Source organism: Carassius auratus, linkage group LG30F, assembly GCF_003368295.1.
Source record: "Carassius auratus strain Wakin linkage group LG30F, ASM336829v1, whole genome shotgun sequence".
Classification (NCBI taxonomy): Eukaryota; Metazoa; Chordata; class Actinopteri; order Cypriniformes; family Cyprinidae; genus Carassius; species Carassius auratus.
Genome location: NC_039294.1, coordinates 2958261 through 2980646, shown reverse-complemented (window position 1 = coordinate 2980646; position 22386 = coordinate 2958261). Strand labels below are relative to the sequence as shown.

Genomic DNA, 22386 nt, shown 5'->3' with positions numbered 1-22386 from the left:
GAAGTAATGGAGGCATGCAGGCAGTATTTATAGCTCAAGGGTAAAACCCTTTTATGGATAATCACTTACAACTACTACAGCCTTCATAATCCAGCAGCACTGCTCAGGATTATCTCACTGAATATCAGCTTTAGACAGCGGCACCAGCGCCGAGAGCGTCTGTGCTGTGACCCAGGAACAGTTTTTAAACTTCCCAGCTAAAGCTCAAAAGCTTCAAGGTAAACCCATAGATGAAATCTAACCCAGACAAAACCAACAAATGACCGGCATTCTAGATGATTCGACATAAAAGCAGCAAAGCAATCAGCTCTGAAAACCTGAAACTGTATATTACAAATATTGGTTCTTTTAGCGTCTGTGCATCCCTGTAAACACTGGTATCTCCTCTCACCTCATGTGTAGGGCTGGCCTTTCTGGGGCTGGCCGGCTGAGATCCAGCAGATTTGGGAGAGAGGTGAGTTGTCTCAGGCGATCTGGGTGGCGTAGGGCTGGACGTGGAGCCGGACTTCAGGCTGATGGCAGGCAGCTCTCGGTGTTTGGCGGTCGGTGAGCGTTCGGGACGGGACAGTTCAGCTGCGTGTGGAGTGGAGCCCGTCCGCAAAACCGCAGCCACATCTAACATGCAACGATTGCAGAGAAGAACAACTTAAAATAATGCTGATCATAAATTTGAGAAGATATTAAAATTAAGGATGCGCCGATATATCGGACGATAATCAGTATCGGCTGCTAAAAGCAATTATCAGAACTATCAGCCATTGTTTTTTGATTGTGATTATTATATCTGACCCTGGAGCACAAAACCAGTCTTAAGTCTCTGGGGTATATTTGTAGGAATAGCCAAAAATACATTGTATGGGTCAAAATTATTGACTTTTCTTTTATGCCAAAAATCATAAGGATAATAAGTAAAGATCATGTCCCATGAAGATATTTTGTAAACTAACAGTCTAAATATATCAAAACTTCATTTTTGATTAGTAATATGCATTGCTAAGAACTCATTTGGACAAATTTAAAGATGATTTTCTCAATATTTCGATTTTTTTGCTCCCTCAGATTCCAGATTTTCAAATAGTTGTATCTCAGACAAATATTGTCCTCGTAATAAACCACACATCAATGGAAAGCTTATTTATTCAGATTTCAGATGATGTATAAATCTCAGTTTTTAAAAATGTACACTTAAGACTGGTTTTGTGGTCCAGAGTCACATATATTAAAATATATAGCAGTGAATATAATAGTTTTATTGTTCAGTTTAACCTATAGTATTATGTACCAGTACCAAATGAGAAGGCTCATTTTACAATTGGGAGAGATTTTTGCCTTTAAGAAAACTGAATATTGTTTCAGCATATATCATTCTGAATAATCGGTTATCGGTATCAGCTAGGACATTTAGTATCGGTGCATCCCTAGTATGTCCTCAATGAGATAAACATGCATATGTGTGTATGCACAGATGTGGGATAATGCTTTGAGCTGTGGTTCACAAGTATGTGTTCATGTGACTAGTCGACCCCTGTGATCTAAAGGTCAGAATCAGGGCCGATTAAGTGAAAACCATCTGGTTGCATAAAGGTCACGACCCCCATCACTGAGACTCCAGTAGAAATCATTCTTTGACCTTCATCTCCTCCCTCTGCTCACAATTATACATGGTTTGCCTGATATTAAGAATTCATTATATTGCAGAGGATTAATTAGAAAAAGCAAATAGAAACACAAAAAAATGCATAGCAGAAACTAAAAAGTGCATGTTAACATGCTGTTATTTAAAATAATGCATTCAGACCTGCAACAAAAGATCAGGACTATGTTCAGAATGGAGAACTAACAGCAAACAGAAAATAGCACAGTACAAACTGCATTCAGTTTCTGCAGTAATTAGTAATTATCGTCTTAAAAAAAAAATCCACAGTTACTTTACATTCTAATCCAATTTAATGCAGCATAAAAAACATCAATAAAATGTAAGAAAGCTGAATTTTAGCAACCATTAGTTACTGCTCAGTTATTATTATTAATGGTTCTTATTATTATCAATGTTAAAAACAATTTTTGCTGCTTAATATGTGTGCATTAAAGTGATTTAAAGACATTTATAATATTTATAATTCAGCTTTGACCAAAGGAATAAATTACATTTTACAATATATTCACATATAAACGAGTTATATTAAATTGTAATAATGTTTTGCTGTTTTTCTGTATATTTGATCAAATAAATTCATTATTCATTATTATTACAAAGTGTTGGCCAGTAGTGTACTGTATGTATAAATAAGCATTACTGCAAAAATAATAAGTAATGTATTAAATAATATGCCATTGTGAACATAGTCAAGCAGCAGCTGTGATTAAGCACATATCACCATGGTGAATTCTGATTGGACGATCAGAATAAAGCAGCCAATTATATCCTCACAAAGCTGAGAGACATGCAATGTCTCATGCTACCAATTGCATAAGTGATCATATGACAGAAACCAAACCAAACCTATGTTAACAATGTTGACAATCAACACAAAGAACATCTTTATGGTTCAGGCTAGCGGTGGGCGTTATGATCGACTGGTTTCTCACGCTATATATATATATATATATATATATATATATATATATATCGTCATATCGCCCAGCTCTAGCTCCTGCACATATCAGCACATATCTTCATGGATGTGACCACTGCTCACTACACGGTCACACTCCATGTGTTCTTCATGCAGGCGGACACCTAGAACCAAACTGATCTCAATAGTACCAGACTCAGAGGTGTCACAGAGGGCTTCATTACCCTCCAAACTCCAGAACGCGATGTCTTCCCATGAGGCACTTGTGCCTGGAAAAAGAGGGGATAATGCAGTCGCAATCCACTTATGGATCTCAGACACTCATTCTTAGGCTGTGCTCCAAAACCTAGTGAGCTGCCAACCTTGACAACATGATGAAGCATCAGAGGTGTGACCCGACACAAAAGCAGCAATACTACTGTATGTTACCTTCAAACACAGCTTGTTTTGGCCTAACTTTACAGACACACAGAATGCATTAAGACAGAAAAAAAATCAAGAGAATATAATCATTAAGGATGCACAACCATTCAACAGTTTGGGGTCGGTAAGATTTTGTAATGTTTTTAAAAAGATATCTCTTCTGCTCACCAAGGCTGCATTTAGTTGATAAAAAATATAGCAAGAAAAAATACAGTTTAAAATAACTGTTTTCAATTGTAATAATGTAATTGATGCTGTCCAGTCTTCAGTCACACGATCTTCAGAAATCAATGTAATATACTGATTTGCAGCTTGAGAAACATTTCTGATTATTATCAATGTTGAAAACAGTTGTGCCTTTTGATCAATTTAATGCATCCTTGCTGAATAAAAGCATTTCTAAAAATAAATAAATAAATAAATAAACAAGATATACTGACCCCAAACTTGTACCCTATATTGAGACTTGAATATAATATAAATAAATAAATAATGATAATCTTGATTTTTTTATGTTTCTGCTAAACATTTACAGGAATCAACAAGACAAGAACTAAGAATTAGGTAAGAACTAATACCTAAAGAGCAGTTTCATGTGCTCAAAGAAACAAAACGCCAACAATGCTAGAGAATGACAAGGAACGCCACAATTCTGCAATAAAAAGCCTCGACCCAAACAAATCAACATTACAAACTTTGATTTGATGCAAAAACCTTCATTTAGATCTGAAAGAACACAAAAGCATCTGTTATGTGTCGTGTAGTGTTCGGTCTCACCGGACAGGCCGACCCCATTGGTCAGCTGGGTCAGGCCGGGGCCCGACAGGTCGATCTTTGAGGCCTGAACCCTGAATTTGTCCAGTTCCTGTGACAGCATCCCGAACTGCTCGCTCTGACTGCGGCATTTCTCCTCCAGCTCACGAACTTTTGCCTACACACAGGGTCGACATTAATATCCAGATATTACTTAATATTCATGAGGTGCATTAATACGTATCAGCTTGTCTGACGAAGAAATGCAGATACTGTTAGTCAGCCAAAGCAATGAATGATGCACTGCACATGTGGGATCAGCCAATCAGAGCGTGTGATGATGCGACCAAGATGACATCATCAACACAAGGCTCTTGTGTCAATTATAGCTTAATCATCAAAACGAAAAGTCAATCTGAGCTATCAATTATTTTGGTTTTCAAGACATTGTTGTGAACTTCTATCAAGCTATATTAATCTCAGTGGAAAGTGCTCTTAAAAACTTTAACAATCATTACATTTTAACAAATCAACTAAATTGCATATTTATACATTTACTGATAATTATTACTTATCCAACAGATGAAAATCACAAGTCACAAGTTTATGGCTTAAGTTTTTTTGTCTGTTATTGAAAGTTAAAATCATAAAAACCTGGTGTGTAAGTTTTCTAGATAACCATATTAATACTACATATATAATATTAATGATCTATATATATATATACAACATGCACAGTCTTTTTTACGAAAGCATCGTTGCAAGATGGTAAAGATTTATAAACTTTTATTTAAATGTATTATTAAAATCTTAAGTCTGATCAGAAACAGCACATCCCTCCACAAAATATATGGCTGTTTGGAATAATTTTCAGTAATTTGAATGGTTCTTACATATGTTAATATTTGTGTTAATAAAACTTAAAACCTAGAAAATCATAAAAAACTAGTGTTTAGATAACAATTTTAATACATTATGTTAGCTGTAATTACATGAAACATGCAAAGTCTTTGTAAAAAAGTATTTTGCAAGACATACATATACACACAAGTATATATATGTATGTATGTGTGCATATATAATCTATCATTCAACAGATGAAAATTGTAATTTTGAGGGTTAAAAGAAAATTACTCACTGAAGTTTATTCCTTTAATGTTTGGAGTTTTTCAAATCACAAACAATTAGTGCTAATTATATACACAGGCTACTTTAATAGTTCTTACATGTTAAGATTTGTGTTACTGAAAATATCATAAAAACCTGGTGTGTAGCTTTTCTAGGTAACTACATCAACACACTGGGTCTGCTATAATCACCACATGATATATGCACAGTCTTTTATAAAAAAAAAAGCACCTTGCAACACAATAAAGCTTCATAAATACAGCAATGAGGAGGTAAACAGGAAAAAAGGAAAGGGGTTAAAGCCATTTTGCTGAGTGTAAAACACAAACATGTAGTAAAAGCATTAAAAACTCAAGTGCTTGTGAGAGTACGGTGAGCTAGTTTCACTTCCGGCTCTGTGGTTCAGTTTCCTGGCACACCGAGAGCACAAGGCACACACACACACACACACACACACACACACACACTAACTGGTTGACTGTCACTTGTTCAGTCAATGCTCAAACTCTAAAAATAAAGAGTTTCCTGTAAAAGTCGTACCTCAAAAGTCTATGTGTCACATTCAAAGTTTAAGTGTCGCACTTAACTTTAAGACAAGAAAATAGTCAGCACAATTAATTTGCATATTGCAACACAAAAAGCTGATCAGCACCAACTAATAAAACTACACTTTTAGGAGTGTTGCACTTGAGTGCTAAAACCTTGTCTAGCTGAGCAAACCTAAAACAGCTTGCACAAACCACACACACACACACACACAAGCTCTAGAAACTAAAGCAAAAAAAGAAAGAAGAAAAACGTGAGGGTGGGGGGGTGGTTTGGTCACATGCATGTGTTTTGAGCGGGTCTGATACCTGCATGCAGTCCAGTGTATTCTGGTTAGTGGCCACAAAACACAAAGTATAGAGAAAGAGAGAGAGGAAACATCATGCATTTCAAAAACAGTCCGAGTAGATATTAGATTAGATGATAAACGCTGCAGTCCAGGACCTGTTGAACCGCATCACTGTAGAAAGACTCAAAATGCACCAAAACTGAGAGTATTGAGGTATTTTTCAGTTCGGATGAACAAGAGTGAAATGTTTCATACTGTATTTTATTTTCTAGATAATTGCAAGGAAAGTCAAGCAAGAAATCTGGGCTGCACACGCTCAAGATCAAGGGTTTGATTCCCATTGATACTGATATAATGTAAAGGTCAAATCAATATGAGTTACTTTGGATAAAATAAAGCTAATTCTAATTCTGAGCTCTCTAAGCACTCTTAATGTTCATTCCCAACTTGTTGAATTAATATTTAATTTTATTGCATTTTAATCAGTTGCATATTGTTTATTTATTTTACAATTCTTTCATTTTATTAAAATTTAAATGGATGTTTTGCCAATGTTGTATGTAAAACAACTCGAAATCACAATTGGACTAGTAGGTAAACAGCGCCCTCTGCAGGTCGCACATACAAGCATCGGTGATAGAGAGAGAAACAGGAAATGCGACACATCAAACAGGAAGTGCACACACTGTACTCTACCAGCTCTCTGTGCAATACGAGCTGCACCAGATCCTGAGAAAGACACGACTCAATTAAACAACACACAAACATACAAGCATTAAAACCCCAAGCATCATGAACACTGACACTCATCACAGCTCTTTAGTTAATGCCATTTAAATGGTTCATTTAACAAGAAACTATCATATCAAAAACTCACCTCCAGCATCTGCACGACACCTTCATGTTCTCTTTTAGCAAATAACTGAGCCTGTGGAAGCACAAGATCTCATATTTAATTATCTGATTCATCATCCAGTTCAGCTGTGCAAGACGTGCATGCTGTCACAAAAGTGCTGACAAATATAATGAATACATTTCTTATAATGGCAATTCACATGTTCAGAGGAAGATAATCAATTAATTTGGCATTTAAATTTACATTAGCCAACAATAGATAATAAATAAAATATTTAATAAACAGAATTTCAGTAAATTACAAGTAATAAGAATTTAATAAAAAATAAATAATAATTTTAATTCTAAATTTACATTTATTCATTTAGCCAACAATGAATAATAATATTTCAAAAATAAAATAAAAGCTTAATAAACAATAAATATTTTATTTTATTTTAATAAAGTTAATAAAAATAAAAGTTCAATAATATAGGAGCTTATATTTAAATCTACAAAGTGCTGACAAATATAATTAATACATTTCTTATAATGGCAATTCACATGTTCAGAGGAAGAGAATCAATTAATTTGGCATTTAAATTTACATAAGCAATTTGTCACAAAGCCAACAATAAATAATAGATAAAATATTAAATAAACAGAATTTCAGTAAATTACTAGTAATAAGAATTTAATAAAAAATAAATAATAATTGATTAATTAAAATTTATTTAGCCAACAATTAATAATAATATTTCAAAAATAAAAGCTTAATAAACAATAAATATTTTATTTTATTTTAATAAAGTTAATAAAAATAAAAGTTCAATCATATTCATTTAAATTATAATTTTTTACATGTTTTAATTCATCAGGAGCTTATATTTAAATCTACAAATGAGAAACGTAAACAATTCATCACAGAGCCAACTATAAATAATAATTAAAACATTTCATTAAAAAAACACTTTTAGTAAATAAGTAATAATAATTTAATAAATGACAAGTAATAATTTAAATTACACCTTTAACATGTAATAATATCTAAATGAATTAATGAGGGAAATAAGCAATCTGTCACAGAGTCATCAAAAAATTTGTAAAAGATTTTAATAATAAAAAATTTTAAAATAATAATAATAAATTAAATGATGCATTTACATGTATTCGTTTAACAGATGTTTTTATCTGAAGTGCCAAATGACAAGCATAAGCAATTTGTCACAGAGCCAACAATATAAATAATAATTCGATAATTATTTGAAACGTGATAATACAATTTTAGCAAACTCTGATTCATCACATAACCCTTGATTAGACCCTTTGTCTTCAGATCATCAGAGTTTGCATTCAGGAATACGAAGCATCAACATTAGACTTATTCCTATATAAATTCCCATCGAAAGCAGAATTACTATGACAAACAGTGTGCAACTGACCCGCTGGAGTCGCTTGATCTCATCCTGTTTGAACTTGAGGATAGCCAGTGCCTGCTCATGCTCCAGTTCCAGCTGCTGCCTGCGCTCGGCGACCTCTCGCATGTGCTGCCGTCACACACACACACACACAAACCCATTACACACCGAATGCAATGCGAACGTGTTGAGAAACACACTGAACGTGAGTGTTTCACCTTTAGGACCTGCTCTAGGTTCTCCAGCTTTGCACGGAGTCGCTGGTTCTCCTCCAGAACTGAACTATGCTGAGCGTTCAAAACACAGAGCTGTTCCTTCAGCTCCTCATTTTCAGCCTGCGACTACAGAAACACAGAGAAACACTGACCTTTAAACCCCAGAGGGAGCAGAAACACACCATCAGTGTCTCATCAATGGATGCTCTGCAGTGAATGGGTGCCGTCAGAATGAGGGACCAAACTGCTGATAAAAACATCAATAATCCTCAGCACTCCAGTCCATCAGTTTCCATCTTGAGAGGACAAAACTGAGTGTTTGTAAGAAACAAACCCATCATTAAGATGTTTTAGTAATCCATAATGCTTCATACGGTGAAAAAGAGCATCTTCTGTTGTGTCTCACATCAAAATCCAGCCACATATTTGTTTAGAGCTGTTTTGGCCTATAAACAGTGTTTAATCTCAGCAGATTTCTCTCCTGATTCAGAACAGATGACTTTTTCACTGGAGAAAGTAGTATTATAGACAGAGGACTTGAAGCTAAAAACATCTCAGTGATGGATTTGTTTCTTTTGGTTTCACAAGACATTGATGGACTGGATTGCTGCGGATTATTGTGATGTTTTTATCGCCTGTTTGGACTCATTCTGACGGCACCCATTCACTGCAGAGCATCCATTGTGGTGAGCAAGTGATGCAATGCTACATTTCTCCAAATCTGATAAAGAAGCAAACTCATCCTAATCTTGCATGACCTGACGGTGAGCACATTTCCAGCAAATTTTCATTTTAAAATAATTTTTAATCAAACTTTTTTTTATTTTTTTTTGACAATGTTTCACCTGGTCGAGCAGCTGAGCCTTTCTCCTGAGGAGTTCTGCCTCCTCCACTAAGTGCTCATTTCTGCTGCGCTCGTCCACAAGCTGGTTCTCCTGTGAACACACACACACACACACACACACACAGTTTTTCAGCCTGACATGCAGGAGACATGCACTGAAAGCATTAAAATATGAGAAAACACTCACCAAATCAAGACATCGTTTCTGTCTCTTCCGCACCTCATGCTCAAGAACTTCACATTCTTTCCTCTTCTTGCCCAACTCACTTTCCTGAAGAAACATCGGAGAACACAATCAGAAACATGGATATATTCATCAAATGAAAAGAGCACCTTTTTTGACTTTTGCAGTCATTCATAATGTCAGAGTAAGTAAAAAAAGAATACAATAACAATTATAATATTATAAAATAATAATTTTTTTAATAATTCAGAGAAGAACTATATATATATATTTTACAGATGAACAACACTAGAAAAATTACAAATTAGGGATTTTCCCTTTAAAAAATGTATTTATACAAATATTTTAATAACTATTTACATTAATTATTTATTATTAGTCATTAAATGATCAATTAGATTAATAGGCTCAGTGTCATAAATTGTACTTTTTTGGCATCTACTTTCATTCATTCAGCAAACGCTTTTATCCCACATAAACAATGTGTCACAGTGCCAAAAAAAAACAAACAAGAATGAGCATATTTAATAAATACATTTGTAACAAATAATTAATATAATAATGTAATAAGCAACAAATATTAATACAAATAATAATGATTTAAATAGTAAAGACTGCAAGTTTGGAAAACAAATAAATAAAAAATTACAGAAAATATAAATTTCTAAAATATAAAACTGAATATTTTACAGCTGAAAAAAACTAGAAAAATTCTACTTCTATATAGGGTTTTACATTTTTTTAAAGAGTCCCAAAACTTTTAGAATTTCCTGAGATTTCCAGGTTTTTCATGAAAGTGCATATTAATTTGTCAGTGTGAATGTACACACACACACACACACATATATCTGTGATCATGTGACTCTTACCAGCAACTCAAGACGCTCTTCTGTGGTCTGCTCTTCCTGGTGGGTGGAGCCTGTGCCCTGTTCGAGCTTCACTTGCGTCTCTGACTCCTCCCCCTCTGCAGGAGTCTCCTCCCCTTTAACAGGGGCCTCATCTACTGTTGTGGGCGGGGCTTCAGACGCAACCTGAAAAAAAAAAAAACACTTATAAACTGTATCCAAACATGCAGCAGCAGAGGGTCACGAATGCTTTACCATATGATAATATATAAGATAATGACTACAAGCTACTATGTAAAAATATTTCTTTCAAAAAGATAAAATCAAATCAATTTCTGAAATTAAAAAAATCTGTATTTCAGTGAAATTTAAGTGAAAACGGGTTCTACCAATGAGATTTTTTCACATTTCAGTACATATTTCTGTAATAATTCAGGGATGTGTTGTCAAATTCTTCACAAAAAAAAAGCCTTAATGGTCTTAAAGTCAACATAAAATGTGATATGCAATCCTTTTTACTTAAAGAAAAAATAAACATGGACATTTCTTTAAATTTTTTCTTGTTATCGATTACCAGTTATTGAAAGATAACTTAACCATCATTGCATTCATAAAGTCCATGTAGCTAGTTCAGTTGAAAGCACCAGTCATGGGAGAAGTTGACATTTGGTCGCAGTTTGTCTTTACTCAGCAGGTTAAGGGTCAAATGCCTTAGTGGCTAATTTTAGTGACCATACCTACTTATGCTCAAAGTGGAATGATTCCACTGCAGCCAAAGCCATGACCCAGTAACAGGATCATTAACATCACACACACTCTCACTATCTGGCCAACAGACCAAACTTCAGCAGCTATACGAGGAATACTCTACCAAGAGAGATCCATAATGAGAGGAATCTTTATTCTGTTAGTATAATGATTCAGCGCTGCAGTCAGCTTCAGGAAGTTCAAATCCCATCCATGCTCACCAAAGAGAAGCTGAATAATAAAGCAAAAACCTACCATGGTGCAAGCGATTTAAATCAAGCCAGTGGCTTAAAGTTTTAAATGCATGTTTCTTTCGCAATTAAATATTGTTCTTTTACTTATTATAGCCATGGAGCTTAAAAAAAAAAAAACAATTAATAATAATCTGCCGATTTGGAAAAAATGGCCTTATATTACCTCATTTGAAGGTGCTGAGTTCAAAAATAAATATTTTACAAAATAAGAATGAATATTTTTGTTATTATTATGACTTTTTATTTTTGTTATTTTAGCTTAAATGCACTTAACATAATAATAATAATAACAATAATTCAGTGTTAATGACAAAAAGAAGCATTCATAATGTATTATTTACTTATAATCTGTAAAGGAGTTAATTTATTTTTTTGAAAACTTTGCTTTTTCATAAAATTTGTAATTTTCTGTGACTGTGTGGATGCACCTGGATTATATTTGTATTTTCTCTGACTAAAAAATGGACTTACAATTGAGCAAATAGTTGTTATATGGCTCAGATTCAGACAGGAATCTTGTCTTTGTAATGTTTTCTAAGAAATGAGCATTGGATTTTCATTATTCTGGTAACATTTAAAGCTTTACATGAAGCATGTTGTAATGCATTATATATATATATATATATATATATATGTAATAGTAACCAAAATTAAAATGAATTTGAAGGTCTGTTAGAATGTGCTACAATTTCTAAAGGTGTAAAAATGAATAGGTCAGTATTATAACTGTGGTTACAGTTATTCATGAGATTATACAATGCATCATAAGGTGCATTACAATTATAAAGCATTATATATAAAGGATTTAAGTAAAGTGTTACCAATATTCCTTATATACCTAATGAGATCATGTTGATGTCTGATGAAGGTCATGAAGTTGACTGAAAAGTTTATAATCACTATTTATAGTCAAGCCACTTTTATTTCTATAGCGCTTTATACAATACAGATTATTTCATAACAGCTTTGAAGTGAAAAACAAGAATATGATTTCTGCTGTAAGGCAGCTCTAAGAAAACAACAGTATCACTTTTCAGATCCATTTAGTTCAATTGAACAATATAAAGAAAGCAAAGTCTATGTTTGTACAGAGAGTGCTGCACTTTTCTTATAAAATGTAAGATTTGAGTTATACATCAGAATTTTTTATTTTTTTTTGTCAAGTGTAATGACAGATTTGTGTGTGCACTAATTAAATTAAACTGTCAGACACATGCAACTGCAGTTTTAATAGTTGGGGAATATTGGGTGGAGGTTCAAAAGCACATGTTTAAGGGACAGGTCACCCAAAAATTAACATTCTGGCATTATTTGCTCATCCTCAAGTTGTTTCAAACCTTGATAGATTCGGATGAAAACAGCAGAGGATATTTTGAAGAATGTGTTTAACCAAACTAGGGATTCAACAATACCATTTTCTTTAGAACTGATCCGATAAATATTCAGTTCAGAGTATCAGCTGATTCCGATCTGATCAGAGCACAATCTGTTTTAAATCAATGCTGAATTTCTACACTTTTGTGTGTTGACCTACTTTTAAAAAATGATTTTGTTTCTGTATATTAAAATATATTTTCTTATGAAAATTTGAATGACAGTATATAGCAGAAAACCTTTGCTAAAGTGATTGTTTCGAACAGGTATTGAGTATTGTCAAGATAAAAAACAACATTATTTTATCTAAAGTATTTGTATCAATAATGTTTGCCTTTTGCTCTATGCTTTTTAAAAGGCTCCCCTTGCAACCTCATACATTTATAAGATTTTTAAACAAAAACACTTGTATGATTTATTTGCACACAACATCGGTCGTTTTCTTTTTGTTTTTAAAAATAAAATGTTGAAAATGTTTCAGGTGAATGACATCCAGTATAACAACATATGAATAATATATAGATGGAATAAAGCTGGTATAAGAAAGTGCTGCTGATGTGGAGAAAAGCTCATGGCCTTTAAAAAGATATAAAGGAACTGAAATATACAGATGCAAAAAGACCAAGTGTAATAAAATGAACGCTTAAATGTGTATTTTTGATATTTTGTTTTCACTAGTCTAAAAGAAGACATGCTACAGAAGCAAAATTGCTTTACATTTGACTAGAGCATGAAAGTTAACCAAGGATTTGCTTGTGGCATCTTTCCTTGAATAGCTGATGTTTGAACGATTCTCACGAACTGTGTTAATATATATATTCAAATACAACAGTGATAATGCATTAACACAGCTGTAAAGCTAACATGCACAAAACTCCCATTCTGATTATATGCAATCTGCACAGACAAACAATATATTGAGAGTTTTCTTCTTTATTCTAAATTAAATAGAAAACTAACACTCAAATTACAGACATAAAGGGTTAAACTGCCTTATATTGAGTCCTCATGCACAGGCCTGCTGGCGGCTAAAGCTAACACTTGCTCACCGTCCTATTCATCCGCACCTTTAAGACTGAAAACTCAGTCAAATAAACCAATCCGAAACAGAGTCTACGGTTTAAGCCTTATTTTATTTGCGTTAAGGCTGTTCGACCCCATACGCCGGCCTCTGTTCACTATAAGCACATTGCTGTAATCCCGTGGACTACTGAAACGGGTAACTAGATCACTTCTTTAAAAAGCACCTTAATGGATTGGCCTGCTTGGCACTGGTTTGCTTTTATAGCACATGCATTAAATGCATTGACTGTCTTCATGCATTTTGCTACTGCAATCTGTTTGCATGTTCAAACTGTTACGTCTGGCTGAGCTGAATTGTTGTAAAACACCAAACTGAGTTATGCATCATCCAAACTAGGCCTAAAAAGTGCTTCTTCTGTAGCTATTCTTTCATGCACAATTATGCACACACTTCATGCATGCAAAGACACGACTGTGCAAGTGAGTTCTGAGAAGCTGGAAGAGCCGTAATGAGATGCCAGAGCTCGTCTGCAGATGAGGACAGGTGAGTGTTATAATTACTCCTGCGCTGACGGAACACGTGCACACACACACACACACACACACAGACGCAGACTCTTCAGAATCATATAAGACATGCATGTTACATCATTACAACATTCATGCAATGATCACGCTACAGGATGCATTCTCCTCTGCAACAGCTCCGAGTCTGAACATGTCACTACAGGTAAAAGTGACCTACCCCTGTCCTGTGAGCCAACGGAAAGCAAAGTGTCTGCGTTTGGGACGGCTGCGGGAATCGTTGGTTTGCTTTGGGCTGAAGTTGTACCTACCATCCAAAACCCTCTCAACGCTTCCACGGCAACAGCCAGAGGATTATAGGACCGTACCATTCTGCTGTCAAAGGGGATTAGAGCACACACAACATGGCCCCTTTCTTTCTGTGTGTGTGTGTGTGTCGCATATGACCAGATTACCCTGTACCGCCATTCTCATCCAGGCTTTACAGAGACGGCGAGGACAGCTGAGATTTAAACTTCAAATGGTCAGTAAAGTGAGTGCAACCTAGACTAGCAGTCAAAAGTTTCATTAATTTCATTAACTAACCTCAAGCCTTTAGGTAGAAGCCTTTCGCACACATACCGTATGCACACAACGTACACAACGATGAGAAAGACTGATGCAATCAACCTGATTAAGACTTGAAATTGATGTAGATGAGTCTGTTTCTTCATCAGATTTGGAGAAATGTAGCATTGCATCAGTGTCTCATCAATGGATGCTCTGCAGTGAATGGGTGCCGTCAGAATGAGAGTCCAAACAGCTGATAAAAATATCAAAATAATTAGTAAGACTTACTCACTTTAAATCATTGCTTCTGGCCAAAATACGAGTCTATATCTGCTGTTGTCTCTCACAGCCTGCCATATGTGTTTAGAGCTGTTTCGGCTTGTAAACGGGGCTTGATCTGTGCAGATTTCTCTCCTGATTCAGACCAGACAAACTATTACTATTATTATTTATTTATGTATTATGGAAGCATTTTGAAGTTAAAAACATAATGATGGATTTGTCTTCTCCAAACACTCAGCTGTTGTCTTCTCCAGATGTTCACTGATGGACTGGAGTGCTGTGGATTATTGTGATGTTTTTATCAGCTGTTTGGACTCTCATTCTGACGGCACCCATTCACTGCAGAGCATCCATTGATGAGACACTGATGCAATGCTACATTTCTCCAAATCTGATCTGATCTCGAATGTCCTGAGGGTGAGCACATTTTCATCCATTTTTGGACGAACTATTCCTTTAAAGGTGATCATTTTTGCAACACTGGAAAAACCAAAACTGAATAAACAGTCATAGATTTTGCTAATGAAACATGTCTACTGCACCTGCTCCTCCCAAAACAGATGTCAGTCCTAGCCCAAACTCAAGTCACTGGTCGAGTAAGAGTTGAGCATTAAACTGGTATATGGAAAGCATTTTCAGTCACACACACACACACACACGCTGGTTTCAGTACACTGAGTTGTTCATTAGCTAGTATTACAGATTATGGTGTAGTCCATTACATAAGAGCAGAAACAACATTCATTTGAGTGTAAACACAGAATAAGCCCTAAAAAAAACCCACAGGAACATAACACACACACACACACACACACAATATAATCCGACTCCTGACCGGCCGCTTTCACAGGGGATATGTGTGGGTTCAGGAAGAATCCTCTAGATATCCCTTTATCTCAATGACACTTCAGAGCACAGAGAAGCAGCATTACAACAGAGGATTACACTACACTGGTCAGAACGATGCAGACCAGCGCTTTTCAACTGGTTTCACTTCACAAGAATCACAACCCAGATTTGACACGAGGTGACCGACCACTAAAATGACAAAATACTGTAGAAAATTACATAAGTGTCATTAAATTTAAATCAAGAACTGCATGTGTAAAACAATAATATGTAAATTAAATTAAATACAGCTGACTAAACCTTTGTTGGGGAAAAAAAATCAAGTGTGAAGAGGTAACCGAACTGAAACATGAGCAACAGTACAGAAAATATTTTATATTTTCAAATAAGTATAAATAGTCAGACATTTTTAGCACTCCATAAAAAAAGAAAACTATATGATATCTCTTTTGACTAAAACTAAATTGCAATAAACTAAACGAAACTCATTTTCTAAAATAAACTACACAAAATTAAAGACAAATTCCCTTAAAAGCAAACCAAGAACTGCAAATTTAAAAGATTAATATTTACAAATGTTTATACAAATATTTCCAAAAGAATTAACCATAAAAATCATTAAATATATATATATATATATATTGAAATAAAATAAATAATGAAATAAAAAAAACTATAAATGAGGAAGTATGTATTTAAATAAATAAAAATAGCTACATTTTTATTTCAATATTTTTTTTTTGTTTGTCATTTTCATGTAGTTTAACCGGATGTACTAAAATAACTAAAACTAAAATAGGCTAAATAGACATTGTAAAAAAAAACAACAAATCAAAAACAACAAAATTACTAAAACAAAAACAAAACTGTTAAATATTAATAAAAACACTTCAATAATACTAAAATAACACTGCCATTGGTCCATTTGAATAATTCCCTTCTTTTGCTAAATAAGGAATAAATGATGTGTTGTATAATATAAGCATTCCTGTGCTGCATCAGAGAGCTGGTGCTGTTGCTGAGCGTTGGGAAACATCCTGCTCACCCTGCTGTCTCGCTCCTGTCTCTCTGAAGGGTTTTCTGTGGTCACAGTGCTCTGGTCTCTGCTGGAGGTGACAGACAGCTGTCTCTGCAGACGCAGCACCTCCTTCTGAGACTCCTTCAGGAGACGCTCGAACTCACTGACGCCCACAGGACCCTGAGAGAGAGACCATCAATCATCGCTTTAAGAGCACTTCACATTAACAGTCCTGCAGTGTGACAAATGAATTTCTGTGCCAGGTTTAGACCTCAAATTCATGTGCATGTATTAAAAGCATGTGTTCAGTAAATGCCGATTATGTGCAGTATATGATATCCCCAGCAGATGGCGACAGAAGTCATAATAAGGAAAATGCATGAGGGAACTGAGAACTGAAATACATGAGCAACTGCATAAAAAAAAACATGTTATAAATTTAGTAAATATTACAGTCAACAAGTTGGTCAGATATTTTAAGAACTTGATAAAATAAACTATATGAGATCTAAAAAAAAAAAAAAAAAAAAAAAAAAGATTCTGATGCACAATAAAAAAAAAAATGCCAAAATGAAAAAATAAAACATATGACTATGCCATACAAAAATTCTAAACTCAAATAAAAAAATAGGACCAACAACAGAGAACTAGAACTTATACATAAGAACTATTTTTACAAACTATCAGTTGCCAAGAGATAATCCATCTCACTATTCTGATTAAAATCTACATATTTGTATTTATATAAATGGCAAACTTTTTAAGACTGTTATAAACAGTTTATCCAACCGGCCACACATCTACTCAGATTCTGTTGCAATTCAGCAATGCTTGAAGGTTTCAGTGAGGAGATGTGCTGGTGTGTGTGTGTGTGTGTGTGTGTGTACCGTCCCCTGTCCCAGCCGTGTCTCCAGCTGTCTGCACTCGTGCTGCAGTGCTGCGATCTGCTTGTCTTTACACAGCAGTGTGTCTGCGTGCTGCGCCAGGTCTCTGGCTCTCTGACGGGCGAACGCTCGCTTGTACTGCTCCACAGCGCCCGCTCTCACCGGCATCGGAGTATTGACCTGGAAACAGCAGGAGTTCATACAGAAATCGCCTACAACTACTGTCAGTGTTATCAATTACTCCAGCTGTCAATCACGGCATTCCACCAATCAGATAGGACACTGTGGACACGCCTTCAGATAAACCAGCCAATCACATGCCATTCTTAGATCTTCAGGAAACTGCTTGGAATAAATGCAAGAATGAAGACCAATCACAGCTCAATATGTAAATTTCACAAATGATGTAAGCACTGATCGAACACTAAGGATAATAACGGTAAGTACTTCGGCAACAATAAAATCCACCACCACTATAACAATAACAACATTTTATTATGGATGATAATATAGTTATTGCTATTGTTACAGGTTTTAAGTATTTGTAATTTTTGTTGTTGATGGGTTTTAAATCAATAGGACATTTCCAAACTTCCATTATTTGAATATAAAGTTTAGAAAAACAAAATTTGACCGCTAAAACTATTAAACCTAAAATAATATTAATATTCTTTGCATTGTTATTATATAATATAATATAATTATTTTTGTTGTTGTTTTTGTTAAATCTTAAAGTTAATAATTAAAATAAGTTAAAAAATGAATAATATTATTGAAATAAATATTTTATAATAATTAATACCCAGACAGCTAAAATTATGCAAGTCCGAATTATTATTATTATTATGGTTTCTACAAGGTTCAAATAGAATTGCAAATTAAAATATATAAAGAGAAAGAGCTTAAATATAGCGTTGATTGTAAAAATGGGGGAAATGAACTGGAAAAACAGGTAAAAAATATATATAATCATTAAAAAAAAATGGAAAAAAAAATTATAAAAGCATTTTAACATTTAAACTTGGTGAGGATGCTAAAATAGTTATCATTTTAGTATTATTTTTAGTTATAGCTATCTTTATATTTAGTTTCTTAGTTTAATACTTCTGTATTTTTTATTTTATATTTTATTTTATATTTTATTTTATATTTTATTTACATTTTATTACTTTTCCTTTTTTAAATATAAAGCTAAAAAACATAGACACAATATCTTAAGCTAAAATAACAAATTAATAAAGATAGTAATTATGATAATATTTATAATGTATTTTAAACAGCAAATAAATAACAATAAAACAAGGGAAACTTTAGTATAATATAATAAAGACAAAACTGACAACACAAACTCTCTCTCTCTCTCTCTCTCTCTCTCTCTCTCTCTCTCTCTCACACACACACACACACACACACACACACGTCATCATTCACCCCTCTACTGCAGTATTGTGTGTAGTTTCATCTTGTCTTATGTAACCAGTATTGTTGCTCTACAACAAAAGCTCAAAGTCACTGTAAAACAGAAGCTTGTTTAAGAACAGATCGTTAATGTATTTAACTAGTCACAGTCATTCAGGACAAATTCAACAGCAAGAAAAGTCAATAAAAGCTCAATCAAACAAAAGAGAGCACAGAATGAATCAGTAAATACTGGACGGGTCGCTCAGGTCAGCTGCTCTATATTGTATTGTTCAGTTCAAAAGATGCAAGACAAAAGGGCTGATAATACCAGATTCAAAAATCCAGTAATGAATGTAATGAATAGTTCCATTAAAAACACATTTAGCTATTATTTACCCACCTTTTATGGCATTAAAAGTATAAAATCAATGTAATGTCTTTATAGTCAGACTTAAAAGAAAAACCTAAAAGACTGACTGTACTTATATCCTCAAAATTTACCCATGCATAAAAATAAATACATAAATAAAACATTTGCCTTAAGTGTTTTACCTAAAAAGCAAAAGCTCATCAACTCTAGACACTAAATCATGTGTGGCCATAGACCACAAAACCAGTCATAAGGGTAAATTTTTAGAAATTGAGATGTATGCATCATCTGAAAGCTGAATAAATCATCTCACCAGTGATGCGTGGTTTGTTCGGAGGACAATATTTGTCAGAGATACAACTATTTGGAATCTGAAGGTGCAAAACAATCTATATTTTGAGAAAATCATCTTTAAAGTTGTTCAAATGAAGTTCTTAGCAATGCATATTACTAATTAGAAATTAACTTTAGACATGCTTATGGTAGAATATGTACAAAATATCTTCATGGAACATGATATTTACCTAATGTCCAGATGATTTTTGGCATAAAAGAAAAATGTATCGTTGGCTATTGCTACAAATATAGCCGTGCTACTTAAGACTGGGTTTGTGCTCCAGGGTCACTTATGAAGTGTATAATTGTGCACGCACCACTTTTAGGTTGGCTTCCTGTAGTTTCCGCGCTCTCTCCTCCAAACGTTTGGCGATGACAGCGAGTTCGGTGTTCCTCTTCCTCAACCTCTTCACTTTCTCCTCCGTCTCTGGAGAACTGCTCTTCCTCTGACCAAACATGAATATTACACAATTTGTATTAGAGAATAAAGAGAGACTGATAGCAACATTAAATATGTTCAAAGTAGTGAGATATAAACAACAGATTCAGGCCTAATAATGCAGAATGTGTATTTAAAAACTGGATATACACCAGGACCGTTTGAGAGCCACGAGCAAGTTAAAATGTGATTTAATATAAAAAATGATAAAAAAATAAAGGGCTAATATTAAGAGATTTTTCCATGGTCTTTTGAGATCAAATGTGCTACATAAAGTATAAATGTGCAGCCAACCAATCATTTCCACAAAATAATCCCAAACATGAATATTAAGTGTTGCAATGCTTTTTTCCAAATAAATAATTACTAGCACATGCAACATTGATTTGCACCAAAAAAAATAATAATAATATGATTAACATTATAAGGAAGGGCTATTTAAGTATCACTGATATTCTATTATTGTTTAAGCTATTATTTTAAATTATAATGTTTTTTATAGATTTTCTGTTTGCAATATTGATTTGACCATAAATGCTTGTAAAAGATAAATATTTAAAAATAGAAAATGTTAAGGAAAATTGAAATCATAAATTTACATTATTAGGCGTATAAGGTTAGTTTATCAGTGATATACTATTATAACTTTTGTTATAATTTTGAATTATACTAAATATTTTTTGTTTGTTTTCACGTATTTTAAAGTAATTCATTTTGTTGTTTTAGTAATTTTAATTTTTTATGCCTATAGTTTTTTTTTTATCATTGTCTAATTTTTCATTTTAGTTATTGTAGTACTTATGTGGAACTAAACAAAATGTTTCAAATATTTCATTTGTTCCAAAAAAAAAAAAAAAACTGTTTAAAAAAAAAAAACACATTCTATTTTTCAATGAATATACTGGACAAAAAAAAAATCACTTAAAATACAAATGCAAATAAATTCCACACAGGTGGCCGATGAGAGGAGGTGTTTGAACAGGGCTGTGTGCTGATGAAGCCTCACCAGTATCTTGTTCTCCTCTCTGAGAGCGTTGCATGATTTCTCCATCTCCTCCAGCGCTCGAAGCAGCTCTGAGTTCTGACGCACCAGGAACCCATAGTCCCTGCCATTCTGAGGAGAGAAAACACAGCAGAAGATCAGTTTCACACCTCTAAACTGATGGAGGACAGACAGAGTCAGAGCAACTCAACCCATTTAGGTATTAAAATGGTGTTTTTAGGTACTAAACCAAGTGGAAAACACTTTAATTGTGGTAAATCAGCATACGACAGCCACAATGATGGTCTTTGGGTAATGGTTTCAGCTTGAACCCAATAAATATGATTTTAAAATAATTCAGGAACTAATGTGAAATCATCCTGAATTTGACCAGCATGTCAGAAATGTGTACACGGTATCCTTCCTGCAATGCAAAAAGCAGAAAATACAGAAAAACAGACTAATAAACCGCTCAAGGCCTGCATACAGGTTGTTTGTTCGTATTAAAGGGGATCTATTATGCATAATTCACTTTAGCATGTTTGGATATAAATGTGTTGGCAGTGTGCATACACAACCACCTTATAATGATACAAATCCAGCCACTCCTTTTTTTTTTTTTTTTATTCCCATACCCCAAGTAATAAGCAGCGTCTCCCAACTTCTGTTTTCACCATTGCTGCTAAATAGTCGAGCTCATAATCACAAGTGGGGCTTATAAAAAGTTTGTATGGCACCATGAGTTATTTTTTACCATGCCACGCTCCCGTCTGTGTAATTTATAAAGTGCATTTTATATGCACAGTACAATCAGATGACTAACTTTAAATGCGAGTGTGTTTTCTGTGAAGATAACAGGCTTGTAGTAATAGTGGAGTGTTTATTTACTAAGGCTAGCACTGGTGTTGCAGGAGCTTGAGCTCTTGAAAACGAGCACCAGCTCATTTGCATTTAAAGGGGAACATGAAAACGGCCGCGCTCATATCCTAAAAGTGGCAATTTTAACAAGCTATAAAAAATTATCTGTAGGGTATTTTGAGCTAAAACTTCACACACACTCTCTGGGGACATCAGAGACTTATTTGACATCTTGTAAAAGGGGTCACCTCTAAACCAAATAGACAATATTGTGGTAATTCTGTATAGAGCAGCTCTCTAATTAACAGCTTCAGTCCTCCCTCTGAAAAACCCACTACATAATATGATTAAAAAACACCAACAAACAATAAATAATTGAAAAGCTCAGCATCAAACTATCAGAAGTTTGACCAGAACGTCAGAGATGCTCCATCAGCGCT

At 34.1% G+C, this 22386-nt stretch overlaps 2 protein-coding genes across 4 annotated transcripts in view; both read right to left on the bottom strand.

Annotated features, from left to right (window-relative positions):
• LOC113068052 (peripheral-type benzodiazepine receptor-associated protein 1-like) overlaps positions 1–10236 on the bottom strand; it is a 32060-nt gene extending 21824 nt beyond the window's left edge. Inside the window, exons 1-10 of one of the 3 annotated variants that reach the window (XM_026240621.1) lie at positions 10080–10236; positions 9214–9297; positions 9028–9117; positions 8186–8308; positions 7992–8096; positions 6593–6643; positions 5735–5755; positions 3777–3930; positions 2768–2845; positions 392–615 (exon numbers count right to left, since the gene is read on the bottom strand). In XM_026240621.1, the coding sequence (XP_026096406.1) occupies positions 392–615; positions 2768–2845; positions 3777–3930; positions 5735–5755; positions 6593–6643; positions 7992–8093 (630 nt within the window). In that variant the 5' untranslated portion in view covers positions 8094–8096; positions 8186–8308; positions 9028–9117; positions 9214–9297; positions 10080–10236. The other 2 variants (XM_026240619.1, XM_026240620.1) reach the window with 2 other exon arrangements.
• Positions 8926–22386, bottom strand: part of LOC113067917 (peripheral-type benzodiazepine receptor-associated protein 1-like) — a 64199-nt gene continuing 50738 nt past the window's right edge. The window contains exons 4-11 of the mRNA XM_026240401.1: positions 21113–21220; positions 19985–20113; positions 17564–17740; positions 16704–16856; positions 10080–10241; positions 9214–9297; positions 9028–9117; positions 8926–8940 (exon numbers count right to left, since the gene is read on the bottom strand). Of these exons, the coding sequence (XP_026096186.1) occupies positions 8926–8940; positions 9028–9117; positions 9214–9297; positions 10080–10241; positions 16704–16856; positions 17564–17740; positions 19985–20113; positions 21113–21220 (918 nt within the window). The remainder of the gene's footprint in view (positions 8941–9027; positions 9118–9213; positions 9298–10079; positions 10242–16703; positions 16857–17563; positions 17741–19984; positions 20114–21112; positions 21221–22386) is intronic.